This window comes from Canis lupus, chromosome 5, assembly GCF_003254725.2.
Source record: "Canis lupus dingo isolate Sandy chromosome 5, ASM325472v2, whole genome shotgun sequence".
Taxonomy (NCBI): Eukaryota; Metazoa; Chordata; class Mammalia; order Carnivora; family Canidae; genus Canis; species Canis lupus.
In genome coordinates, this window is record NC_064247.1 from 80,270,426 (window position 1) to 80,298,410 (window position 27,985).

Here is a 27,985-nt window from a genome sequence, read left to right on the forward strand (position 1 = left end):
CGCTCAACCGCTGAGCCACCCAGGCGTCCCGTGCTTCATAACCCACTTCTTGACCTCGATTGAGTTTACACTGGCCTTTGCTTTACATCATTTGTTAAAAAATAATAAAATAAAATAATAAAATAAAATAAAATAATAAAATAAATAAAATATTGTTTAAAAATGTAAATGCTTCATAACCTTTCTTCTATAAAATGTGTGTTATAGTTCACGATTTTGTATTTAACAAGCTGCACGTTTTAATTGCACGTAGTCAATTATCTTGCACGTAGTCCCAATAGCTCACAGCTGTCCCGTAATTTCGGAGCCAGGGTGACATGCGGCCGCCAACCCGGCGGCTGCACCCGCCTGGACGGCTTGGACTTCAAGCCCCAGCAAGCATTGCGGCCTGCACCCTGGGAACTACGGGGTCCGAGACGGGGTGAGGGACGCACGGTCTTTTCCCTCCCAGAAGCCCGCGGGCGGCGAGGAGCACCGTCCGTGTAATGGCCGCGGGAACCGGGACGGCAAGCCCCGTTTCCGGCCCGGGCGTCGTACGTGACCCGGAGGCGTCACAGTCGAAGAAGCGGCCCGGCCGGGAAGGCGGGGAGGGCGCGCGGCGATCGGACGCGATGGCGGGAGGAGGCGGGAGCAGCGACGGCAGCGGGCGGGCGGCAGGCCGGCGGGCGTCCCGCAGCGGCGGGCGGGCTCGGCGGGGGCGCCAGGAGCCGGGGCTGGGGGGCGCCACGGAGCGGGGCGCGGGGGAGGCGCGGCTGGAGGAGGCGGTCAACCGCTGGGTGCTCAAGTTCTACTTCCACGAGGCGCTGCGGGCCTTTCGGGGTAGCCGGTACGGGGACTTCAGGCAGATCCGGGACATCATGCAGGGTGAGGGCCGGACCTGGGGACGGAGGCTGGCCGGGGAAGGGGCGCTGTGGGGCTCGGGGTCGGCGCTGGGGTCGCCGAGCCAACGCTGTCTTCTCCCCAGCTTTGCTCGTCAGGCCCTTGGGGAAGGAGCACACCGTGTCCCGGCTGCTGCGGGTTATGCAGTGTCTGTCGCGCATCGAAGAAGGAGAGAATTTAGGTACGGCGATTTTTTCTGTTCTTCTCTGGCTTTTTTTAGGGTTACATTGTTGTTTTCCAACTTACGGCCAGAACTGACGGATGCGGGGTTACGGTGCACTAGTTATGTTCCCATCACAGTGGTCTTTTTCTCAGTCTAGTTTTCTCCAGTTAAGGTTCTCGTAGCTGCTTTTCTATGTTTTATTTCCTCCCACCTGTTTCTTGCTTGCCCCAACTTTGCTGCGATCTAGTGAGTTATGTTAAGGCCAAATTTTCCCCCACAGTAGAAGTTGTTTTTTTGGTTTTGTTTTGTTTTTAAATTGAACTTAAAACCTGTTTAGCAAAAATGGTCTCCAGTTTCTGATCGTTTGTATCTGAGAAGGATGTGCGTATCCTGAAATTTGAGATGCAAATGCATGTGTAAAAAAAAAAAATTTTTTTTTTTACCTGTTTTGGAAATTACTAAACAATAGTCACTGCAAATTCATTAGTTTGAATTTGAACTCTTAACGTCTTTATAAGTTTGTAGCCAGCATGTTAGCAAATTAAATGCAAATCTTACTATATTTACAGGTGTCTTTTCGGATAAACACGTATTTTTGGACATGACGTTTCTGCTCCTTATAAAATAGCTTACAGTGAAAACTGTGCTCTTTGTCCTAGACTGTTCTTTTGATATGGAGGCTGAGCTCACACCGCTGGAATCAGCTATCAATGTGCTGGAGATGATTAAAACGGAATTTACACTGACAGAGGCAGTGGTCGAATCCAGTAGAAAACTGGTCAAGGAGGCTGTAAGGCTCTATTTTTACTTCTTTTTTCTTTTGACAAAAATCAGATGTCTTTGAGGATACGGTACTTATCTTTTCTGTGTGGGGATGGCAAGAGCAAGTGAGCACACTCAAACATAGACACACACACAGATGTTAAATCTCTTCAACTGACCCCTTCCCAGGCCAGGCTTGGAAAGTGTTAATGGCAGGTACCCTGCTTTTGTGATTTTGGTTGTCTTCCTTGTGGCCTTGGCAAGAGAGGCCACAATACACAGGAAATGGGTTGGCACTGAAGACTGATATTTTGGAGGTTATTACACTATTCAAGGGCATTGTTAAAGGGCTAGAAGCAAGTGGCCTAGGTTTTGGTCATCCTTGTTTATAGTAAGCCAAAGAGGATGCTTGGGGTCTTGGGAAATGTGGGGTAGACTTCGAGGAGGAACATTCCCTTTGAATAATCAGCCAGTTAGAAAGACAGTAATGGTAGAAGGCTGGAACAGCCAGTGTTCTTGACAAGGAAAAAGCTACTGGAGCGTCTAGGAATTTGGACTGTGTGTAGCTCACGTAGCTTCACATAGAAGCACTTATTTTTATTTAAAACATGACTGGCAGTGGGAACCAGTCAGAAAAAGCTTTTTCTTCTTCAATAACCAAGGGTGTGGAAGCAGATGTAGAGTTGGGGACTGAAGATGAGCAGCTCAGCCTTGCCTTGGTGGTGGAAAGTAAGGAAACTGGTAAGAAAAGAGCACCTCCTAAAAAGATGGGATCTGACGTGGTGTTGGGAAGATGAAACTTTGCTTAGCAAGGAAGACTTTTTTTTCCCTTAGCTATGTGCTGGGTACTTGGGTACCCTGTTAGAAGAAAAACAGCCAGTATGTGTGAGGTGCAGATATTAATTCAGTTAAGGACCTTGGGCAGGAACTACTTTTGGTCTTGGAAAGAATGCTCAGATAATCCAAATTCCAAAGAGGAATAATTCCAAGAATAGATTTTTAGTATAGGTAGGTCAGGTTTGTGTTGGAGGGAAAATGCCAGGAAAGACATACTAGCAAAGGAGGAGAAATCTGTACCTACTTTCAGAATAGCTAAGGATCTTTTGAGTGGGGAGAAATGGTATCATGGGGCGCTTGGCTGGCTCAGTTGGTAGAGCATGTGAGTCTTGATCTCTGTGTTGTGAGTTTGAGCCCCTCGTTGGGTTTAGAGATTACATAAAAATAAAATCTTGAAAAAAATTGGGCAGGGAAGAAGTGGTACCATTTCAAAGTAATTCATGTAATTCCTGTTAAGTAGGTAGCTGATTCAGAAGTGCAACTCCTTCAGAACACAAGAGCAATAGATTTGTCTCTGTCCCCTTTTCTGGAAGAGTCTTTGTGGGATTTCATCTGTATATTTGTTATTTTATTATTAAGTTTATAGATCTCATTTGGGGTCCTTTCCTTATGAAAAATTTGTTAGCAAAGTCTGAATTCTCTAAATTCTCTTAAAATCGTCAACTGTTCTCTTATGTTGACCCCCTTCTGCTTTTCCATTTTACAACACGTACCAGATTTCTTGTTATATACTTACTCTATTACTGTTACTGCTGGGTACCAAAGTACCCCCAAATCTAGCGGCTTAAACCAGTATATACCATCTCTTATTTGTCAGGAATCTGATAGTGTTTCAGCTGATGATTCTGGCTGGAGGTCTCTCATGAGAATGTAGTCAAGTTGTCTGCTAGGGTTGCAATCATCTCAAGACTCAACTAGGGCTGAAGGATCTGTTCCCATGCTCACTCATGTAGTTGTTAGCAGGACATACTTCCTTGCAGGCTGTTGGTTGGAGTCTTCAGCTCCTTGCCTCTCCACAGAGGTGCTTACAACATGATAGCTTGCTTCCCCTAGAGTAAATGATCCAGAAGACCAAAAGCCCAAGACAGAAGCTCCAGTCTTTTATAACCTAATTTCAGAAGTGTCATTACTCCTGCCACATGCTGTTGGTCACACAGACCAGACCAACTATGGATTAGTGCATGGAATGTGACTATGTAGTGGGGTGGGGATCTTTGGGGACCATCTAGAGGCTGGCTACAATTACCTTAAACTCTTAGTTATTAAATGATACTGTATTACTTGTTTCTTCCAATTTTTTTTTTTTTTTTCATTTAGAGTCATAGAAACTGTTAATGGTCATCTCTGGGAAAATACCATGAGATATTTTAAGCTTTGTACAGTGTGTTACAACAGTTCATTTAAAAGTCTGTTAAGCTTTTGTTAAAGTTTATCAAGTAAGTTGTTAAGTTAGAACTTTTGATCTTATGGTGTAGGGATTTCTGCAAGTCTTTGGGACTCCTTCAGGAATCAAAACTATTTTCATAACAGTGCCAAAACATTAGTTGATTTTCAGTGCATTGACTTGGAACTAATGGTGCAAAAGTAACGATGGGTAGAATTGTTGGTGCCTTAACATGACCAAGGAAGTGGAAACGTGTTCTTGCTAGTCATTGTAGTCTTCATTGCCACAGACTTGCAGTTAAAAAATTAATAAAAGCCAGTTTCAATTAAGAATGTCTTTGATAAAGCAGTAAAATTAATTTTATTAAATCTAGACCTTTGAGCAAACATCTTTTCAGTATTGTGAGAGAAAGTAGGAGGTTTGCCTGAAGCATTTCTGCCACATAACAAACATGATGGTTGTCTTCAGGAAGTCACTTGTTTGATGGTTTGAGTTGCATGCTGATCTAGTTGCTTTTTTTTTTTTTTTTTTTCCTAGTTGCTTTTTTAATGGAACACCTTTTTTTTACTTGAACTGACAAATCTTGTTATTTAGGCATGGGCATTTGGCAGTCATTTTCTTGCAGAAGAGCAATGGGAACTTGTCACTTCAAATAAAACAATTGGTAGTATTTGTTGCCAATGATAAAACTCAAGCTTTCAAGTGAAAATTCAAATTCTGGCAAACTTGAATTGTGCTTGACAGCTTCCCAATACTTAGAATTTTTTGATAAGATTGATGGTGGTTATTAACAATTGTGATTTAAAAAATATTTTTTAATGAATGTGCCAATATTTGGAAGATCTACGTAACTCAGTAAATAAATATTTTCTAAATGGCCAATGCACTATATTACAAAATCATTCATGGGTAAAAGATCCGTTTACAATGCAAGTTTTTTTTTTTTTTAAGATTTTATTTATTTATTCATGAGAGACTCAAGAGACACAGGCAGAGACACAGGCAGAGAGAGAAGCAGGCTCCATTCAGGGAGCCTGATGTGGGACTTGATCCCAGGACTCCAGGATCACACCCTGAGCCAAAGGCAGATGCTTAACCCCTGAGCCACCCAGGCATCCCTAGACTAAAAGATTTTAATGTAACTGATGATGGAAAGTTTCCTTGCCCAAGTTCGGTGTAGAGTCAAAGGAACATCCACAATTTTCTGAAAGGTTTATCAAAATACTCTTCCTTTTTCCAACTTCATATCTGTGTGAGGCTGGATTTTTTAATATACTTTAACCATAACAACACATCACATCAATATGAATGGGGAAGCAGATATGAGAATCCAACTTTGTTCTATTAGGCCAAATATTAAGGAGATTTGCAAAAACGTAAAATAAGACCAGCCTTCTCATTAAACTTTTGTCTTAGAAAATATAGTAATTTTTCATAAAAATGTTTTTTACATTAACCTCCAATGAGTTTGTTATTTTTTAATGAATTAATAAATATTTTAAAGTTTTCTGTTTTAATTTTTTTTTTTAAGATTTTATTTATTCATGAGAGACAAAGAGAGAGAGGCAGAGACATAAGCAGAGGGAGAAGCAGGCTCCCTGCGGGGGACTCAATCCCAGGTCTCCAGGATCACACCCTGGGCTGAAGGCGGTGCTAAACCGCTGAGCCGCTTGGGCTACCCTCAGTTTTAAATTTCTAATATGGTGATATAATGCACATAAACAAAAGTTATTTGGGGTCCTCATTAACATTTAGAAGTATGAAGGAATCCTGAGACTAAAAACTTTTGAGAACTTACTCTGTAAGCTGTTGATGATATTGAGGCTAAATTGGTTTTCTCTTTATAACTGAAAAATTCCTCAGGTTCCTTAGAGAACAGTAACATGTGTGGCATATTATCAGAAAGGCATTTATTTGTTACTTATTGCTGTTCATCATTCTCTCCTGCACCCTTGGTAACAGCACCTCTTTTCTTTTGGGACTTTATTCTATTTAGGGGGCCTGGGTACATAAAACAGTCTCTAAGTACCTTAATTCTTAAAATAAAAAGCTTTGTCAGAGTTTTTTTTAGCATTTCTGCTTCCCATAACAGCCTGATGTCTTTCTGAGTTTGCTTCTTTAGCCTTTCCTTCTGTGAGTTTTGGTTTTCTATGTGCTTTCTGCTGTTCCCCCCCCCCCAACAGACCTATTTCACCTCTATTGAAAATCAATGCTTGGAATTTCCTTTTTGTTTAATTTAGCCAGAGACCACTGCTATTGCTTACACCTTAAGAATCTTAACAGATGTATAAGAGAAGAAATTATACTTCTTTCTTAAAACTCTCAAATGAAAAAAAAAAAAGGGATTTCTGGGTGGCGCACCGGTTTAGTGCCTGCCTTTGGCCCAGGGCACGATCCTGGAGACCCGGGATTGAATCCCACGTCGGGCTCCCTGTGCATGGAGCCTGCTTTTCCCTCTGCCTATGTCTCTGCCTCTCTCTCTCTCTGTGTGACTATCATAAATAAAGAAAAAAAAAAAAAGAAAAAAAGAAAAAAAAAAAAGCAATAGTTCATCTCTTGGGAAAAAAAAAAAAGCTTTCCAGGAAATTAAAAATAGTTTTAAAAGATAAGCTCAGCACAAATGTTGGAGGCAGACTTTTAATTTAGAATTTGAAAGCATTCACATTTCCTTATTTCACAAATGAAATATAGTAGGACCTGGTTCTAATTCTGGAAAAGACAGAGTGAACATACTCTCTTCTGTCCTTCTTAATCAAATATAAATCCTAGACAGAACGTGTGGAGCAGCTGTGTGAGGATTCATAAATGTAAATGGTAGTAAGCAGATGGGGAAGAAGACCAGAATTTGAAGATCCACCAAACTGGTGATGATTAATATACCATTTTTTTCTTCTTTGGTGTCATCCAGCCTGGACTTGAAGGTTCCTCCGAAACCTAGAAATGCACTCCAGGTGGGAACAGAAAGAACTCCAAGAAAGGCTTTCTCTGGCCTGAGGAGCAAGAAAGGGATCTAAGAGGGAGGTGGGAGAAATCCCAGGATTTCTTTCCTTCCTTCTTTCCTCTCCTGGCACCAGGCAATACTCCAGTTGTAGCAACAATGGCCCAATGGCACTAGAACTAAAGAGAATCCAGGGGGCCTGGGGGGCTCATTCAGCTAAGTGTCTGCCTTCAGCTTAAGTCATGATCCCAGGGTCCTGGGATTGAGCCCTCCATCAGGCTCCCTGCTCAGCTAGAAGCCTGTTTCTCCATTTCCCTCTACTGATCCCCCTGCTAGTATTCTCTCTCTCTCTCTCTCTGTCAAATAAATAAATAAAATCTAAAAAAAAAAAAAAAAAAAAAAAAAGAGAACCCATTCTCTTTAGCAATGGAGCTGTGACCCTCCCAGAACTTAGAGCAAAAGTTTTATTTTTGTTTTTACTGTAAATCGTGCCACTTAGTCCTGGATGCATATGCAGTATGAGGCACAGTGGGGAAACTAAACCCCAGGAATGCAAGGCTGGTTTGAAATTTGAAAAAGAATCCTTCCCTCTATTAGTTTAAAGAAGAATAAAACGTATTATCCATCAATTAATGCGGGAAAGGCATTTAACAGAATTCTACATTAGTTCATGATAAACACTCAGCAAATTATGAATAGAACTTTCTCAATCTGATAAAAGACATCTACAGAAAACCTACAGCTAACATACTTGATAGTGGAGGATAGAATGTTTTGTACTGAAGATCCAAAACAAGGCAAGGAGGTCCATTCTCACCACTTCCATTCCATGTCATACTAGAAGACTTGGCCAGTATAGGAAATCAAGAAGAAGAAAAGGCAAGAGGCTAGAAAGGAAGGGGAAAAAAATGTCCCTATTTGTAGATGATATGACTGTCTATATGGAAAATCCCATACAGTGTACTAAAAAATCTATAAGTAATTTTAGTAAGATTGGAGAATACAAAGTCAACACACAAAGTTATTGATATTTCCAATATATAGTAGCAGTGAATGACTTGAAATGAAATTACCAAAATAGTGCCACTTACAATAGCTTCAAAAAAGAAGAAAAAAATACTTAAGTATAAGTTTAGCAAAACATGTGCAGTGTCTGTATGTGGAAAAACAAAATGCTGATGAAAGAAAGTAAGACCTAATAAAAGGAAAGGCGCACCATGTTTGTGGACTAGAAGACAATATAGTTAAAAGGTCAGTTCTCTCCTTCTGATCTGTAGATTTAATATAATTCCAATCACAATCTCAACAGGATTTCTTTTCTTTTCAAAAAAATTTTTTATTGAAGTTTTGCCAGCATATAGTATGACACCCAGTGCTCATCCCATCAAGTACCCTCCTCAGTGCCTGTCACCCAGGTACCCCATACCCCCACCTGCCTCCCCTTCCACTACCCCTTGTTCGTTTCCCAGAGTTAGGAGTCTCTCGTGTTTTGTCACCCTAATTTTTCCCACTCATTTTCCCTCCTTTCCCCTATAATCCCTTTCACTATTTCTTACATTCCCCGTATGAGTGAAACCATATAATGATTTTCCTTCTCCAATCAACAGGATTTTTCTGAAGACATAGACTGATTCTAAAATACATATGGTTGGGCAGCCTGGGTGGCTCAGCAGTTTAGCACCACCTTCAGCCCAGGGCGTGATCCTGGGGACCCGGCATTGAGTCCCACGTCAGGCTCCCTGCATGGAGCCTGCTTCTCCCTCTGCCTGTGCCTCTGCCTCTCTGTGTGTCTGTCATGAATAAATAAAATCTTTTTAAATAAATAAAATAAAATAAAATACAAATGGTGAAACAAAGGAATAAAAATAACCCAAACAATTTTGTAAAACAAGAACAAAGTTGAAGGGCTCCCTACCCAATTTTAAGAATTACTCTAAAGATACTCATGACCAGGGGATCCCTGGGTGGCTCAGCGGTTTAGCGCCTGCCTTTGGCCCAGGGCGCGATTCTGGAGTCCCAGGATCGAGTCCCACATCACGCTCCCAGTATGGAGCCTGCTTCTCCCTCCTCCTGTGTCTCTGCCTGCCTCTCTCTATGTCTATCATAAATAAATAAATAAATCTTTATATAAAAAAAAAGATACTCATGACCATATATAAAGATTAATGAAACATGGGATCCCTGGGTGGCGCAGTGGTTTGGCGCCTGCCTTTGGCCCAGGGCGCGATCCTGGAGACCTGGGATTGAGTCCCACGTCGGGCTCCCGGTGCATGGGGCCTGCTTCTCCCTCTGCCTGTGTCTCTGCCTCTCTCTCTCTCTCTCTCTCTATGTGTGTGACTATCATAAATAAATAAAAATTAAAAAAAAAAAGATTAATGAAACAGAAGACAAGAGTATAGAAATAGGCCTACACAAATTTGGACATTAATTTTTGACAAAAATGTGAATGCAATGCAATGGAAAAGGTATTCAATAGAAAAAGAATAGTCTTCAATAAATGGTATGGAAACAATTGGATGTCCATACACAAAAAATGAACCTTGACCTCACAAAAACTCACAAAACTTAAAGTGGATTATTAATCTAAATATGAAATGTAAAGCTGTAAAACTTAGAGAAGAAGGTGAAAGAAAAACTTTATGTCCTGGACTTAGGCAAAAAGTTCTTAGTTATGACACTAAAAACATCCATAAGAGGAAATTTTGTTACATGGAAATATGGGTAAATTGGACTTACTCAAAATTTAAAACTTTTGTTCAGAAAGACACTGTTAAGAGAATAAAGACAAGGTATAGACTAGGAGGAAATATTTGCACATATCTGACAAAGGACTTGTGTCCAAAATACATAAAGAACTCAAAAAAAAAAAAAACAAAAACAGTGCTATTTTAAAAATGGGCAAAAGCCCCACCAATGAGAATATACAAATGGCACATAAACACATGACAAGATGTTCAACATAATTTAGTCTATTAAGAAATACCTATTAAAATCACAATGAGGGGGATCCCTGGGTGGCGCAGCGGTTTGGCGCCTGCCTTTGGCCCAGGGCGTGATCCTGGAGACCCGGGATCGAATCCCACGTCGGGCTCCCGGTGCATGGAGCCTGCTTCTCCCTCTGCCTGTGTCTCTGCCTCTCTCTCTCTCTGTATCTGTCATAAATTAAAAAAAAAAAAAAAAAAAAAAAATCACAATGAGGGATCCCTGGGTGGCGCAGCGGTTAAGCGCCTGCCTTTGGCCCGGGGCGCGATCCTGGAGACCCAGGATCGAATCCCACATCGGGCTCTCGGTGCATAGAGCCTGCTTCTCCCTCTGCCTATGTCTCTCCCTCTCTCTTTCTCTCTGTGACTATCATAAATAAATAATAAATAAATAAATAAATAAATAAATAAATAAATAAGATCACAATGAGGGGATCCCTGGGTGGCTCAGCGGTTCAGCGCCTGCCTTTGGCCCAGGGCGTGATCCTGGAGTCCCGGGATCGAGTCCTGTATCGGGCTCCCTGCATGGAGCCTGCTTCCCCCTCTGCCTGTGTCTCTGCCTCTCTCTCTCTCTCTCTCTCTCTCTCTCTCTCATGAATAAATAAAATCTTTTAAAAAAATCAATAAATAAAATTTTTTAAAAAATAAAAAAATAAAATCACAATGAATACTAGGACCTACTATTAGAGTGGCTAAACTTTTAAAAATACACTAATGAGTGCTAATGATGTGGAGCAACTGGAACTCATACATTGCCAGTGGGAGTGCAAAATGGTATAGCCACTCAGGAAAACAGTTTAGCCATTTCCTATATAAAGTTAAATAGACATTTTCCATATGACCCAGCAATCCCACTTGTGGGTCTTTACCTTAGAGAAATATTCTGTTTACCCCCAAACCTGTACGTGAACAATTAAACATCTCTTCCTAATCAAAAATTGCAGACAGCCCAAATGTCCTTCAGCAGGTGAATGGGTAAAAGTAGTACAGTAGCACCCCACCCACCCATAGTTTTACTCTGGTTTCAGTTACCCACAGTCAACTGTGGTCGGGAAGCAGATGATCCTCCTGGCATACTGTCAGTAGACAGGTCAGTAGTAGCCTAGGGCTACTAGGCTAGTACTAGACCTACTACTAGTAGGTCAGTAGAGCCTACTATGCTGTTCGCCTCACTTCACCTCATCACAGACATCTTACCATCTCACATCACAAGAAGAGTGAGTGAATACAGAACAGTTAAATACATTCATATAACTTTTATTACAGTATGTTAACATTAGTTCTAGTTTGTTGTTAATCTACTGTGCCTAATTTATAAATTAAACTTTATCATAGGTGGGTATGTATAGGAAAGGGGGGAGGACTACTATACGTTCATATAATGGCATACTGCTCAGCCATAAGAAAGAACTGCAGATAAGGCAACAACATAGATGGATCTCAAAGGCATTTATACAGAGGGAAAGAAGCATCTCAGGGTTACATCCTCTAAAAAATAAGTGCCGCATGCTGTAGGATTCCATTTATATGACATTGTTGAAGAGATGGCACAGTGCAAAGATCATTGGTTGCCAAGGGTTGGGGATGGGGGAGAGGTGACTACAGAAGGGTAACACAAGGGAGGTTTTTGGATCTATGGTGTTTGTGTCCTCATTGTGCTGGTTACATGTGCTGGAGTCAGTACATGTATTAACACTACACCTCCCCCAAAAAGCCCATTTTACTCTATACATGTTTAATAAAATTTAAAAACATAATAGGACCTAAATGATTTTATACAAAGTAAAACCTTTGAATTCTTCAAGAAAGTAAGTATAGTCTGTACAGTTATTCTGCTGAAAATGATGTAAAAGTGAATGTGGTCGTCTGACTAAAATGAAAAGACCTATTTTGTACCTTCCCTGGGCAGCAAGAATTTACGGTTGTGCCTGCTATTGAAGAGCATTTGACACCAGTTTCTTTTGCATGTTGAAGACAAAGTCACCAGAGATTAATACTGAATCCCTTTGCTATCCTCCTTCTCTTGGTCTCTATTTCTTCAGTTCTTCCCTCAAATGAAGACTGAAAATAGCTATAGACCAGTTTTCCTTCCCTTTTATGTGTATGATGTTTCTTTTACCTCTCTTTGAGATGGGATTTAGGGTAGCCATTTTATCCTGTTAGATAACTCCAAGTGCTCCAAAGTTTTCCCTGGCTTTTCTAATTTTTTAAAAAATGACAACTATATTTTTAAAATATCCCTTAAAATTATTGATCCCTGTTATTTTGTCTCTCTCTCTATTTTTTTTTCTTGAAGTGTTTCTTTACTAAAGGACTCTTTTTCTCTGTGGCTTAGGAAGACTTATTCATCCTAACTGGAATTTTGCCCTGGTGTGCTACCTATGGATGCCCTGTATTTGTTTACCTCAGTAATTCTCTGCACACTTGAATTGGAGTTGCCAGCTGGGGTTTAGGATAGTGAGAGACTGTGTTGGTTGTCCTACAGAAATGGCCTCAGGCCTTTCCTGAATGGAACTCACAGAACTCAGTGGTCAGCAGATGGCTTCTCCCCCTCCCCCAGTGTATCCTCCCCGCTCTGTCCCACCATTATATCAAAGCTTTTGCATCCAAAAAGAACAGATTCAGTTGTTCTGAGGACCTGGGATGACTCCTGTCCATTTTGCCTTTCCTTAGGAGGCCCTATTCAAATTGGGTAAATGGTCTGTAATCCGGAGGATCAGATTTTGTTTGATCAGCTATTTTTTAAAAAATCCAGCGTAATGTTGAAAATCTACTACTCTACTCAATGAAAGAAGAGTGCTTACTGTTGTTCATGATGCCTGAGCAGTGATTGTTAGTTTTTAAGTACAGGAATTTGACAGAATGTGAAAAAGTTCTTGGGTATATAAGACTCACTTTTACTTTTTAGTAGTTTATTTTAGTATCTGATACTCTGATTATACCTGTCATTATTACAACAGTTTTAAAAAAAAAAAGTTTTTTTTCCCCCCTTTTGTAGGCTGTCATTATTTGTATCAAAAACAAAGAATTTGAAAAGGCTTCAAAAATTTTGAAAAAACATATGTCCAAGGACCCCACAACTCAGGTAAATTTGATGCATTTTTACTCCCATGATATAAATCCATCTCATTGTTTGTTGTGGGGGGACAGGGAAATGGTTCTTTGTCAGGAATGTTATCTAAATAATCGGCACCTTTAGCATGTTGTCTTTTATATCTGGGATTGCTTACTGTGAGATTGGCTTTCCAAAATTTGTTTTTCATTATATAAATTGGTGTAAATTATTTTCTTGCCCATTTCTGTCAGGTTTGTGACAGAACATTATTTAAGTGATCAGCACCAAGTATTAGACTATCAAGTTCTGGAACACTTCTAACCGTATTTATGTAAATGCTGATCCTGCAGACTTGAGAATATGCCTTGGTGAGGGCTTAATTCCTCTATTTTCTGGTGTCAAAAGCTCTGTTAGTGCCCTGCTCTTTTTTTTTTTTCCTTTATAAATGTAAATTTTAGTTTTTTGAAAAGGTAATAATATGTACGAAATAAAATTCAGAAGGTACAACAAAAGAGCTTAGCTCATCTCTAAACTCAGCCCTCATTCCTCTCTTCATAGACGACCAGTGTTTTTTTTCTTTTATCCTTTAGAGATGCTCTGTGCATATGCAAGCAAACAAATGTGTGTGTGTATGTGTGTGTGTGTGTGTGTATAGAGACACACGTATATCCATTCTTCCAGCTCTTCCATATGCACATGTGAGCATATTCTACACAGTAATTTGAACATTTCTTAAATTGCTTTCTTAACATATCTTAAAGATTTTTCTATATTACCACATAAGGAGATTCTTCATCCTTTTTTTCTTAAGTTTAAACATTTTTATGTAAACGTCGAAGGGTACTTTAGATCCTAAGTTCTCATCTTTTTTTAACAGCTATGTAGTACCCACTGCAGCTAATCCATAATTATTGACCTGTTCTTTGTTAGGCTCCCCTTCCTATATATGTACCAGTGATTGCCTTTAATAGATTATGAAAGTTCTGATAGTGTCTCAACTCCCCATCATTGAATTTTTACTGGAGTTCTCCTTTCTTATGTTGCAAATATCGGTCCATTGTATAGAAGCTGAGAAATGATCTCCTGAACATTATCCGTGAGAAGAACTTGGCCCACCCTGTTATCCAGAACTTTTCCTACGAGACCTTCCAACAGAAGATGCTGCGTTTCCTGGAGAGTCACCTGGATGATGCAGAGCCCTACCTCCTCACGGTGGGCCTTGGCCTTCTCTTCCCATAACCATGATGTGGCCTTGAGGATGTGCAGGCAATTAGAAGAGGACAGCTCATTTTAGAAGTGGAAAGAGCTAAAAGACTTTGAATTATATGTACTATGTTTCTTAATTAAATGCCTTAAATATACGGAAGCAGAGATCCTGACAGAGGCAAATGGAACATACCTGGTTCCCCTTCCCATTTATACCTCCTACATGTGCTTAATCTGTATGGCTAAAATAAGGGAACACTTACAATTAATGGTGATTCCCAAAGGAGCTGAAATTTGAGGTCAGTTTGGGAGGAAGAATAGTTTGGCAGACAGGGTATGATGGGGTTGTTAACAGGAAAAAGGAATAACTGGAGGAAAAAAATGTGACTAGAAGTATAATAAGGCACAAGAAGCCAAATGAAGATATTCTTTAATTGGATCAAAGTGATAAACAAAGAATGGCAGTACTGAGGCTCAGGACAGCATATGGAAGAATTAGAACCTGGTCTTCTAGAGGTTGGGCTGTGGTATTGGAAAATTGAATGAGGTTTGTTGTTTGTGTTTTTATTTTTATTCATCAACATTTAGAGAATGGCTGACTGGCTCAGTCGGTGGAGCATGCAACTCTTGATCTTGGGGTTGGGAGTTCGAGCTCCACATTAGGTGTAGAGATGACTTAAAAATAAAATCCTAAAAAAAAAAAAGAAAAAAATATCTTCGCTCATAACAGCAGATCTGCCAGGCCCAGATTAGGATAGTGTCAATGACCTTAGCAGTCATTTGTCAGATGTCAAATTATCTGCAAAGCAGATAGTTTGGGATATTCAGGAAGCAAATATCAGGATGGAGCAAGTATCAGGATACTTGAGCCTGGCCTACCATCCTTTCTTTTCTTTTTTTTAAGATTTTATTTATTTATTCATAGAGACACAAAGAGAGAGAGAGAGAGGCAGAGACACAGGCAGAGGGAGAAGCAGGCTCCGTGCAGAGAGCCTGACGTGGGACTCGATCCAGGGTCTCCAGGATCACACCCTGGGCTGCAGGTGGCGCTAAACCGCTGCGCCACCGGGGCTGCCCCCATCCTTTCTTTTGTATTTCAGATAAGTGGAAAATAACCTGCTACTCTTTCTGTGGGGGGAGAGAATTCTCAGTTCTAAAGACATCACTTGTTACAGATACACATATCTTTTTTTTTTAATATTTTATTTATTTATTCATGAGAGACACAGAGACAGAGGCAGAGACATAGGCAGAGGGAGAAGCAGGCTCCATGCAAGGAGCCTGATGTGGAACTTGATCCCGGATTCCGGGATCAGGACCTGAGCCAAAGGCAGACGCCCAACCTCTAAGCCATCCAGGCATCCCCAGATACACATACCTGAAACAGAATGATACTGGACTGATTAGAGATGTATAACATTTCAGTCAGAGGGAGACAGATGAGCAGTTGGAGTTAAAGCAAGATTGGCCCACTCAGAGCTTTATGTGGTATTAGTAAGGATTTTCAGAGTTAATAGGCAAAAGGTGGTTATGGAAATACAGTTACAAAAAATTTCAGACACAAACTGAGACATAATAGAAACATTTGTTATCCTCAGTTTGAAAAAAAAGTCTGACTTTACTCATGACCCCAGAGGTATATTTGGCATTCAGAAACTAGATTAGGAATGTGATCGGAAGAATAGAAAAGGAAGTACAAAGTACAATCATGTACTTATTTGTTGTCAAAAGATTAAAGAATTCTTGCAGTGTCAAGATGGTTAGCACTGCTTGAATTCTCCTTTAGTATAAAAAACTGAGCCATGTTTTGAGGAGAGAAAAAGCAAGACATTTGAGATCATTCTTGTGAGTTCTCTTCCTTTCTCTGTCCTCCTCTACTTCATGCCTAGATTGGATTTGTAAGTGAACATGTTTGCATGTTGAGTATGTATGTTCTTGGTGAAAGAAGAGAATGAAATTCTGTGGCTTCCTCTTCCTGATGACATCCTTCTTTTCCCAGATGGCCAGAAAGGCTTTGAAATCCGAGACTGCTGCCTCAAGTACAGTGAAGGAAGATAAACAGCCAGCACCAGAGCCTGTGCAAAAGCCACTCAAAGAACCTGTAAGGTGAGAGGGGTGCCCTTTTGCGATCTTTGGTGAAACACAAGGGTAGCTCTGTTGGAAGCGGTCTCCTTAGAGCAGAATGTGTTGGTTCCTCCTGGTACTGAAATGTTACTGGGTTACTTGTCCAGGTACTTTGGGAGTTACAGAGCATGCCCCAGGAAAATGAGAATCTTGATGACAGGATGTCATATCCCTGATAGAAGTTCCTGACTGTCTATTCCTCAAAGGTTCTTTGCTTCTCTGTTCTCCTATCCTTGTCTTGCCCATATCTGTGCAGTACTTCTTTGTGGGTATACGTGATCTCTTAATGCAGTGTTTAGACTTGTGAATCAAACTCCCAAGACAAGTTGTTAAAGCAGGGATCACAAGTTTAGATGCCATTGGGGGCCCAGTAGGAAATGTACAGGCATGAGTATAGAATAATACAATTCAGAGCATGTGAACGTGAACCAGAGAGGGCATGCTTTTCAGCCTCATGTGATTATTGCTATGTGGGAATGTCCAAGGATGCCCAAACTTTGGTTCAAACTTTTGTGTGAGACATCTGTGTTTTGTTTTTTTTTTTTTAAGCTTTCTCAGTTTTTGAATGTTGGCAATTAGTCCAATTGAAAACAAAACATAGGTTAGGCAACAAGACCTTTCTGCCAGCTGAGTTTGGCTTGTAGGCTGCCAGTTTGCCCTCTCCTAATAGTTTTTGTTTAAACTATACTAATTATTCCAAATGATAGATTAACTTACTTTTTATGAAAAGGCAGTTTCTCACTGTTTCAAGACTGTGTGGCACACTTCTAACTTGGAGAATTCTCAAAAGTCTCCTAAGTGTATTATAGGAGAAAGGAAGCAGAATGGGAACCAGTCTTTTCCTTCTCTCACATGAGTGTTGGACTAGACAGCAAGGTGAGATTGCTGGATTGTCAGTTGCTCAGACAGACTCGTAGCTATTAGGCACTACACAGAGTTCTTACTTAGTGGAAAAGATTGCTTTAGTTCATGCGGACACAAGGAGTTTAGCCCACCCGCTAACAAAGTCTCTTGGAGGGAAAGTGTCATTGGCCCCGAGTCCTTTAAGGTTCTCTCACTTGGGGATCCCTGGGTGGCGCAGCGGTTTGGCGCCTGCCTTTGGCCCAGGGCGCGATCCTGGAGACCCGGGATCGAATCCCACATCGGGCTCCTGGTGCATGGAGCCCGCTTCTCCCTCTGCCTGTGTCACTGCCTCTCTCTCTCTCTCTGTAACTATCATAAATAAATAAAAATTTAAAAAAATTAAAAAAAAAAAAAAAGGTTCTCTCACTTGGAGTTTAAACTCCAGAGTTCAACTTATATATCATTTTTAAAGCCTCTATTTATGCTTATAAAGGGAAGCTTTATAAAGTTCTGAGCAATTTTTTTAAAGTTTTTTTCTTTTTAAGATCTTATATATTTATTTGAGAGAGAGGGGAGCATGAGCAGGGAGAGGGGCAGACGTGGGGCTCGATCCCAGAACCCTGAGATCGTGACCCAAGGTAAAGTCAGATGCTCCACTGACTGAGCCACCCAGGTGTCCCTCTTTTATTTATTTATTTTTTAAGATTTATTTATTTATTTATGATAGAAGTAGAGAGAGAGAGAGAGAGAGAGAGGCAGAGACACAGGCAGAGGGAGAAGCAGGCTCCATGCCAGGAGCCCAACGCGGGACTCGATCCCGGGACTCCAGGATCACGCCCTGGGCCAAAGGCAGGCGCTAAACCGCTGAGCCACCCAGGGATCCCCCCCTTTTATTTTTTAAAATGAAGAGTCCTCCACTTGAAGAGTCCTCTGTCTCCTTTGAAGCTTTACACTTTGGAGAAGTGGTATTTGGATGAGCATCTATAATGGTGAGACTGATCTTTGTATATTTGCTTTGTGTGTAGGCAGTTACGGAGTACTCCAACCACCATTGGAATTATGACCTTGAAAGCAGCTTTCAAGACTCTGTCCAGTGCACAAGATTCTGAGGCAGCCTTCTCAAAACTGGACCAGAAAGATCTGGTACTTCCTAATCAAGTGTCCATGCCATCACCAGCCCTCAAAAACAAGAGACCAAGAAAAGATGAAAATGAAAGTTCAGCCCCTGCTGAGGGTGAGGGTGGCTCTGAACTGCAGCCCAAGAACAAGCGCATGACAATAAGCAGATTGGTTTTGGAGGAGGACAGCCAGAGTACTGAGCCAAGTGCAAGTCTTGACTCCTCCCAGGAGGTCGTCCCAGCATCACCATCCAAGCCCACCGTTCTCAACCAACCCCTCCCTGGGGAGAAGAATCCCAAGTATGAAGACCTTTGTAGCAGTTTTGGGGCTGGTTGGTGGTCCTGGTTGGGCTTGGTATTGCTTCCGTGAATGAAGTAACTTTCAGCTCAGTTATTCACCACCAAGGCTTTCTTAGACTTCTAGAATGTGACTTGGGAGTGGGGAGTGACGACATAGCCATTCCTGCCAATTCTGAAGCCCCAACTGTGGGCTTCCAGGCATTGCACTAGGCGTGAGTGAGGATGGAAGGGTTTCAGAGCCTCCTACTCATCGCTGCTTTCATTTTTAGCAAACTTCTGAGTGCCCTGACTACTAAATATCAGTCTTCTCTGTTAAAAGCAATTTGTTTGAATTGGGCCACTTTAGACTTTGATCCTTAAAAAAGATTTATGAATATTTATAGTTTTGCACCTTCTTTGAGCAATTAAGACTTGGCAAATTCAGTAAATATCTACTAATCTCTCACATTCTGCTAGGTTCTGTGGGGCAGCAGTTAAACTGCTTTTATTTTGCTCCCCATCATGACTCCTAACCTGGCTTTCAAGCTTTGCTACCCTTTGTGCCCTCTTATGGATCCTTCCTCCAAGCAAACTGGTTTGCTTGTTCTCTGGAACCCACTCTGTTTCTACTACTGTACTCTTCTTGCTTCCTCTTATTCCCCACAGTTGGACTATCATTCCTCCATCATTGCTTGTGAGAATCCCATCCATCCTTCAAAGGGAAGAGATGCTGATATTGATTAAGTACTTTCTATGGGCCAAGCACTTTTCACATATTATTTTACTGAATCACTAGAATCCTCATTCTGTGACTGGTATATTAACCCCATTTTTATAGATGAGGAAGGTTTAGAGAAGTTATTGACTTGCCTGAAGTCACAAAGCTTAAAAGTGGCAAAGTTGGGCTTTGGGACTTTTTTTTTTTTTTTAAAGTAGGCTCCACACTGGGTGGAACCTGAATGTGGGGCCTGAATTCAAGATCCTGAGACTCACTCAACCGACTGAGCCACCGGGCTTTGGGATTTTTAATCCTGTTTGGTCTTGACTCAAAAGTCCGTAGCCTATACACCACATACACCAAGGTGCCTCTTAAAATTCTGCCTCCATGAATCTCCCGTGGTCACCCTGCTGGTCACCTCATTGGTCTCCCAAGGCCATTGCCATTTCTACCACTGCTCTTTTGTAGTTATTTGGTGACCTATGCTCTGACATGCATGTGCTAGGTGCCCAGAGAAGCTGTGACATCTAAATGATAATAATGCTCAGGCACAAATCTGCACTGTTTATACCACTACCTGCATCTGAAGTGAGTGAGTCATTGGCCGGGCAAGCAAATGGAGCTCAACACATTTTATGCTCATTTGATAGACGATCTCCTTTATTCCTTGCAACAGTCCTATAAAGTGCCGATATTATTCCCACGAACAGATGAGGAAACTAGAGAGAGTGCATGGTTATGGTGGTTTTATAAATGGAGGGATTCATGAAGGTTTAGACCTATCCACCTCTCTTGTGTGTCAAGGGCATGAAGTATGATGGGTACTCTAAAGCAGAGGTTGGCAAACCACAGCCTCTGGGCCAAATCCACCTGGTACCTGTTTTTGTAAATAAAGTTTTATTGGAACTCAGCCACAAACATCATGTATGTATTGTCTGTGGCTACTTTTGATGCTACACTGAGTTGAGTAATTGGAACATAGCCAGTAAGGCCTGCAAATCTGAAGATACTATCTGGCCCTTTACAGGAAAAGCCTGGCTGTAAAGGAATTGCATTTACCCTGGGAGCTCCAGGGAAGAAGAATTGAGCCTGCTCAGCAAAGTTGTGGGTGGAGTAAGTCTTCCAGTGGAGCAAATGTTGAGCTGACCTTGAAGGATGAGTAGGAGGTCATCAAGCATATTGGGGGGCGGGGGCCTAGGCCACAGGAACCTCTTATATAAAGTCATAGGAAAGCCTAGTGTGCTCCAGAAAATGTCATGTACCCTGTATGGCAGGAGAGTGTAATGCACAGAGAGGATGAAGAGGGAGAAATGTCTGGATGGGTAGATGGGCCAGGTCTTGAGTTCCTATATCAGGCAGAGGTTCTTAAGCTGGGCTTGGTATCACAGTTACCTGTGGAATGTTTAATAAAATACATAATTCCAGGTCCCTGAGTACTGATTTAGAAGGGCTAGGGGATGGGTCTGTAATCTGCTTTTCTAACCGTGCTCCAAAATAATTCTAATACAGCTAATCTGAGGGCCTGATGAGTTACCATCGATGGCTTTTGAAAAAGCACGGAGGCAAAGGAGACAAGAGCAGTGGCTGGAGACTGCTACCAGTTAGGTAGTCAGGACCTAGGGGAAGCTGGGCTGGTGGAATCAAAAGCAGGACTAGGGTATATCACTAGGAGGGCAGAGTCACAACAGCTAAGTTTTTGTATATGTCTGTGGCACTTGGCACAGGACAAGTGCTTATTAGATATTTACTAACAAAATAATCTTTGGCTCTTGCAACTTAAAGGGTCATATCCAATCTATAAAAGGCCAGCAAAGGGTTAACATTTTAGGTTTTCTGGACAACTTGTGTCTCTGTTGCTTATTTTGTGTGTGTGTGTGTGTGTGTGTGTGTGTGTGTGTGTGTTTTAAAACCCTTTGAAAATGTAAAAACCATTCTTAGTTCAAAGATTGTACAAAAACCAGCAGCCACAGGCTGTAGCTTACCGACCCACTGAGACCAGACAGCCCTCCTCTAGCCCATTCATTGCTCATCAGTTTCTAACTTTACCAAAAGGCCGTAAGGACCAGGAAGTGACCTGACTTCCCCAGGACCGCAGAACCAGCAGTGAGATGAGGACCCAGATCTCCGTCTCTTCCACAGCAGAAGTTAGGTCGTATCAGACATTTGCTCAAAATAAATGCTGAGTTCAAAGGAGGAACAGGAGGTTTTCAGAGTGATCCGTGCAGATCGTCTGCAGGAAGAATGAGCAGATATGCTGACAGACCCAGAGTTAAAATCAGTGTTAACCCAGCATGGGGATAAGCAGGTAGAAAACTTAAACTATAATCCTAATTTATAAATAGTAGTTAACATAACTAGTTAGTATCCTGAAAAGGAAAAACCTCATGTAATGTTTCCACTTGTCTCAAGTAAATTGTTCTCAGAAATAACATTTTGGGGGATATGATCCAATTTAAACATAAAGGAAACTAGATGGTTCGCCATGTGTCTCAGCCATGTTAAGTAATTTCACAGAAAACTCGTGGAACTCAAGGAATTTTTTTCAAGTCTATACTTTGTAAGTAAGCTTTCATTACTCATTTGAAAAACACCTAGCCAGCCAGAAATTTAAAAATAAATTTCTGTGTATAGTAGGGGAAGGAGACTGAGGTTTGTCTACTCTTAGTTAAGTTTCACAGGTCATTTGATCTATACAAATTCTTTAAAATTTAATTCAGATACTTTCCATGTTGTTTTGTAACAGATGTTACAGTTCTGAGGTGAGGTCTGTGTGGTGTTCTGTTCCCAGGGCAGTTGTAATATTAATCAGACACAGTTAAAGGTGATCAGAGAAGACTGACTGCAGTTTTAATTTATTCAATAATTCAGGTTTGGGTTTCCTTTTTAGTTTTGGGACTTCTTTTGGTCACACTGAAGTGCTTAACATTTCATGTTCACAGGAAGGATTCTTACTTGCTTACTACTCTGATCTTCAATGATATAATTTATTTGCAGCTTTTTTGATAATCCTGTTCTTACTTTAGCACATATTTCTCCAACTCCTGTTAGGATATGTGTTCCTGTGCTAGTTGTTTGGGGTAGAGAGATAAAGATACAGCCCTTGCCTGCAAGGTGCTTATGATTAGGGGGTATGTTATAAAATGGCTGTTTAATAAAGTGGAAGCACGCCCACAAAGGCAGAGGAGTGGGGGCTTTTTGTGTGTGTTGGGGGCCAGGACTTAGGGCAGGCTTCATTAAGAATTAGGCCTCAAAAAAATGGGTAGAATTTTACTTGAGAGGAAAGGGAATCCCAAGCAGAAGGAACTGTAGTGAGGAAACTACAGAGCTTACAGAAGGAAAAGAGGAACAGAAGGCGTGGCTCTGCTGTTTGTGCCAATGTGGTTTTTGGGGCACAGTTGGACAGAGAAGGCTTTGGTAGCAAGAAACTGACTGGAGCCAGACTGGATAATCTTGATTGACCCATACAGGCTTCAGTTGAGGCAGTGAGAAGTGATCATGGAACAGAGAGGGGATGAGGTATTTTAGACTGATATTCAGGTGGTTTGGGAAGTGGCTAGGGACAGAGACTCCAGTCAAGAAACTAGTGTAATACTGGTGCCAGGTACTGCTTGGACAAGAGGAATGGCGAAGGATGAGAGTGCAGTCCAGAGATAGGACTGGGCATGTCTTTGAAGGGCTAGGTGCAGTTTTCTCATCCCAGGTTAGAAGAATACTGAGACCTTCAAAATTAGAGTCAAAACCAAATAAACAAAAACAGGAAAATGAACAGATTTTGAGGGGGATAGTGATGTATTCACTGCTCAGTTTGAGGGATGAGCCTGCAGCCTGTAGGACGATAACCTGGAGATGTCTGGCCAGGTCAGGATTTGGGAGTGGTGTGTAAGTGAATCTCAACTGTGGTCACAGCAGAACAGGGAGGAGTACAGGCCGTGAGAGAGCCAAGGACAGAATATGGGATGACCCCAATGAATTTGTTTTACATCTTGTCCTCTTGTTGATCTCCCCTCAGAGTACCCAAAGGCAAGTGGAACAGCTCTAATGGGGCTGAAGAAAAAGAGACATGGGTGGAAGAGGATGAACTGTTTCAAGTTCGGGGTAAGCTAAGACATTCTCCTTGGTCCTTGACACTAGCTGAATTAACAGATGTGTGTTATTATCACATTAATGTTCCAGAAACTGCTTGTCTCCGATCTAGTAAAAGTCCACTAAGTTCCTTATTGTGATTCATGAGGACTCAGTTTTACACCCTTTCCTATTAAACAATGGAGACTGTCAAAGCAGCACTTTATACTTAAAGAGAATTCCTAAAAAAAAAAAAAAAGAAAGAAAAACCATGGTTTTGTTTTAATAAATCCTGTATTGTAACTGATGTTCTTCCTAAAGTCTTTAGTTAGAAAAGGTAGATGTGGTCATTCCCTGCACTTCTTGTTTAAGTAAAAAATCTCTTACCAGTTTCAATATATAATTTTTTCTAAAATAAGAAACTTTACTTTTTCCATAATTAATACTAAAGTTCATAGCATTTGCAGTAGAATCTCTCCCACCACATACTTTGCATTCTAATGGAAATATCTAAGTGCTAAAACATAATCTTGGAGATTCTGAAGACTCTGGTGACACAGCAACAACTTTTTTTTTTTTTTAAGATTTTATTTATTTATTCTTAGAGAGAGAGAGAGAGGCAGAGACAGGCAGAGGGAGAAGCAGGCTCCATGCAGGGAGCCCAACATAGGACTCAATCCCGGGTCCCCAGGATCAGGCCCTGGGCTGAAGGCGGCGCTAAACCACTGAGCCACCCAGGCTGCCCGACACAGCAACAACTTTAAACCTCTGCCAGTCCGAAAGGGTTTTCCATAAAAAGTACCTTCATTGGCACAAACGTAGTTGGCAAGATCAGGATCACTCAGGAAATTGGGGAAGTAACAGAAAAACCAATAAAATGGCAAAGACTATTTAAAAAATCAATAGGATAAAAAAAGTGCTAGAAAACATCCACATACAGTGCAGTCCAAATTTGTCAGCTTTAAAATCTGCTTCCACTATCGTATGAAATACTTCATAATTTAAAAGTGAGTAATCTCCTGTAAGTGTCCCTCTTCCTAAGCCACCTTCATTGTTTAGGAAGCACTGCTAGGACAGTAGCATCTGCTGAAGCAGACACTCGACCAAGTTTTATGTTTATGCAACTTGGCCTTTTCTTGCAGCTTTTTAACAGCTCTCGTTGACTTCCGGTTGCATGTCTTTTATACTAGTATACCTTCCTCTGGCCCTTAAAAAAATGTTGGTGCATTTTTTTGAGGCCTCATGTCTTACCATATAGTGAGAGGTTGGAACTTGAACAGATCTATGGTCTCTGAGGAGGGAGCAACAATTACTATCCTCTTCTTTTGTTTAAGGAATTGAACCACATTTTACTTACATAAAATGGTCAGAGATTTGAAAATTCTGGTATAAAACAGTACAATTATTTCAAAGCAGTAGTTAGCAAGGGATTATAAAGCAAAAAATTATGCACATAGGAGTATATAATACAGTTAACCCTCAACAATACAGATTTGAACTACACAGGTCCATTTACATGCGTTTTTAAAAAATAAATACGGTAAATACTAAATATATTCTTAGAATTTACTTTTTTGTGATTTTCTTAACTTTTTCTCTAGCTCACTTTATTATAATATAGTATATAATACATTTAACATGCAAAATATGTGTTGACTATATGTTATTGGTAGTGTTTCTGGTGAACAGTAGGCTATTAAGTTTTTGGGCACTCAGCATGGATTTTTGACTACACGGTGGGGGTTGGTGCCCCTAAACCCTGCATTCTTTAAGAAGCACCTGTAGATGACATGGTTGGAAGAGGATGAACTGTTTCAAGTTCAGGGGTAAGCTAGGACATTCTCCTTGGTCCTTGACACTAGCTGAATTATAGATGCATGTTACTATCACATTAATGTTCCAGAAACTTGTAGGGTTTTAAAAGCCACAGTCCCTCAGTAATTTTAGAAAATCATGTAGGTTTTATTAAAGAGCCTGAAATCCATCACTAACCAATATTTATTGAATGTCTATTTATTAAACATTTGCTTTGGTTCAGATTGTCATTAGCTGAAATGATTGATATCTTGCCAACAAGGACAAAAACAAATTACCCTTTAATGATATCTTTTCTTCTCTCAATGTTTGGAAATTTCAGTCAAGTTTTCCCTTTAGGATCATTTGATGTCTCTTTCTTGTGATTTGTGCAGAGAAAGGTTAACTCTGAAATGAGTCTACTTTTAATGTTTTCCAGCAGCACCAGATGAAGAGAGCACAACCAGTATAACAAAAAAGCAGGTAATTTAAAATTACTTTTTCTGACCTTTTCTGGTTATGTGGGTAGAACAGAGATAAAATAAGTATGCACATCTCGTAGCATAGGTTACCCATGCACCTGTAAAAAGGTCTTTTGCAATTTTCACATAATCCAAACTAAGTTAAAGTAGTAGTTATTTTCTGGAAGAAAATTCTAGGACAGAAATCTGACAACATTTTCCTGACCGTGAACAGCATACATTTGAAGTTTTGAATGCGAAGTGATTATTAGTTGAGGATGAAAGGCAGGACATTGAAAATTATTAAATGTCTAAATCTACAATGTTAACTTATCTCTGTCTTGTTTTAAAAATATACACCCTTCTTTTGGGTTCAGATTAATTGTCCTAGGATTCTTGAGCTTACCTCTTCACTGTATGAAAATATGAATAAGTTGGAGAGACAGGTTATGATGAATATTTTGGTCTTCTTTTGCAGAAGTGGACTGTAGAAGAAAGCGAGTGGGTCAAGGCTGGAGTGCAGAAATACGGGGAAGGAAACTGGGCTGCCATTTCCAAAAATTACCCATTTGTTAACCGAACAGCTGTGATGATTAAGGATCGCTGGCGGACCATGAAAAAACTCGGCATGAACTGAAACAGGCTTTCATTTCCACAGAATTCACAGGAGCATGGTTCCTAATAATAGCCCTTGATAGTCTGTTGTTTCTTTCAGAAGCTGGGCTGGGCTGAGAATTTTGGGCATCCTCCTCCAACATGGGGGAGGTCCCAGTTCTACTTCATCGCTGTTGAAGATCATGGAGCTGAGAAACAAAGCCAAGTCCACCCCATGTCCTTGGCAGAGATGACAGGCACATAGCTTGTACAGTGCCAGAATATCATTAGTATTTCCCTTCTTTAGTGGTTTGCTTGAATTTAAATCCCTGGTAATCAGTAGAACCTTCTCCTAGGAAATGGTGGAGTCTGTTAGGAGCCACTTACAATTCTGACCTATTAAAACCAGCAACATGAGCATTATTTGGAGTGAACTTGTTCCAGATAAAGCTTCAGCCTTCTGATGCAAATGCAAAGGAACTTCATCTGTCATGAATCCAGGCTGATGAGAGACCAGTCCTGGTGGAATCAGAGTCTCTTTTAAAAACTGTTTAGCCAGTTGTAACATCAATATCTACACCTGACAGCCTTGGCATTTGCTCTTAATATTTGCTGGGCTACGTAGGCAGGTTTAACCTCCACCTCTCCTGTGGTTGAACCAGTGTGTTTTTTTGTAAAACAGTGATTGTAGATAAGCTTAGCCCTTTCCCCTACCTCCTCTGCCCAGTTCCTTTCCTTATGCCGAACTTTTAAAGCTTAAAAAAATCCTGACTGAATATAAATGCTTAATTCCATTCTTTGTGAAAGGGTTGCTTCCGCCTGATTCCCTAATTGTGCCATGTTAGTGTCTTGCTCTAAAACTCAACATTCCCTTCTCCTTTTGTACTGTGTTGTGCTTGCTGTCTCTCTCAGACATCCTTAAAGACTTGTCTTTTTGGCACAAAACACACACACACACACATACACAAAACAAAACAAAAAATTTCAGTAAGGTGTTTTCTGTAATCTTTTTTTAAAATATGAGAACTAATTATTGTCCATAACTTGTAGCATTCTTCATTAAAGTCTTGCTTCTCTCAAATGTTAAGTAGCTATTTAATTCCAGCACAGCATGTATGAGGTAGCAAAATGTTGAACAAGCTTTGCTGAACCATGTTTACTATGTTACAAGAAGCTGATGTCAGACTGTATTGGATTTGTCCTTCCCTTCATATAACATTTTTGGGACAAAATTCCCCCTCTCTCACTTTTGAGTGAGTGAAAGGCAAAGTGTAAAGAAATGCTACAGTTTTAAAATTCATCCTGTAGCTACAAGTTAGAAACTTTGTACAGCTTTATTATCTATTTACATGTTTTGGGATTTGGTACTACTGTTTTTCCACCAGTTAACCCCAAATGAAGTTACAGTGAAAAAGTGAGACCCAGATCTCTCTTGATCTGATTGCAACTTGTTGTGGTCTTCCTCTAAATGGGGTTAGGATCCAGAAGCTTTTATCTCCTCCACTCTCATATTACTAGACCATGCTCTCTAAGTAGAAGAGTGATGTTACATTTAGGGAAGTGATACATTTAGGGAAGCAGGATATCTATCCTTCCCAGTGTTTCTCAAATTGAGAAATGTGTAAGTCCATTAATACTTGTTAACATAACTTCAGGGATATTTTTATTATAGTATTCCTGAAATGTGTGCCAACATAAAACTATGCCTACAGCTTTTATAGAACTATAAAATGTACTGTGAACTGATGATTGTTTTGCTGAATCTAAGTCACTGCTCATGACATGGG

General features: G+C 40.7%; 2 protein-coding genes across 8 annotated transcripts in view; one reads left to right on the forward strand and one right to left on the reverse strand.

The window, feature by feature from the left end:
* NIP7 (nucleolar pre-rRNA processing protein NIP7) overlaps positions 1-27,985 on the reverse strand; it is a 118,588-nt gene that overhangs the window by 80,279 nt on the left and 10,324 nt on the right. Inside the window, exon 5 of one of the 3 annotated variants that reach the window (XM_025426675.3) lies at positions 5,442-10,115. The exons of 1 other annotated variant lie outside the window; for it this stretch is intronic. In XM_025426675.3, the coding sequence (XP_025282460.1) occupies positions 9,936-10,115 (180 nt within the window). In that variant the 3' untranslated portion in view covers positions 5,442-9,935. Of the gene's footprint in view, positions 1-5,441; positions 10,116-21,150; positions 21,518-27,985 lie in introns of those variants that run through there. One more of the 3 variants, XM_035715682.2, reaches the window with a different exon arrangement.
* TERF2 (telomeric repeat binding factor 2) lies at positions 432-27,279 on the forward strand. 5 transcript variants are annotated; one of them, XR_007410991.1, is made up of 10 exons: positions 432-864; positions 965-1,060; positions 1,702-1,832; positions 12,943-13,029; positions 14,065-14,211; positions 16,205-16,311; positions 18,198-18,590; positions 20,315-20,400; positions 21,340-21,592; positions 23,297-23,382. XR_007410991.1 is itself a non-coding variant. In XM_025426667.3 (10 exons), exons 1-10 carry the CDS (start codon positions 486-488, stop codon positions 26,239-26,241), a joined length of 1,629 nt encoding a protein of 542 aa, XP_025282452.1. In that variant the 5' UTR covers positions 471-485; the 3' UTR covers positions 26,242-27,279. The 5 variants fall into 5 exon arrangements, 3 of the variants coding, with proteins under 3 accessions (XP_025282452.1, XP_048966712.1, XP_048966713.1); XM_025426667.3 differs by lacking the exons at positions 20,315-20,400; positions 21,340-21,592 and adding exons at positions 25,583-25,626; positions 26,083-27,279 and having other exon boundaries at positions 471-864; XM_049110755.1 differs by lacking the exons at positions 20,315-20,400; positions 21,340-21,592 and adding exons at positions 25,586-25,626; positions 26,083-27,279 and having other exon boundaries at positions 471-864.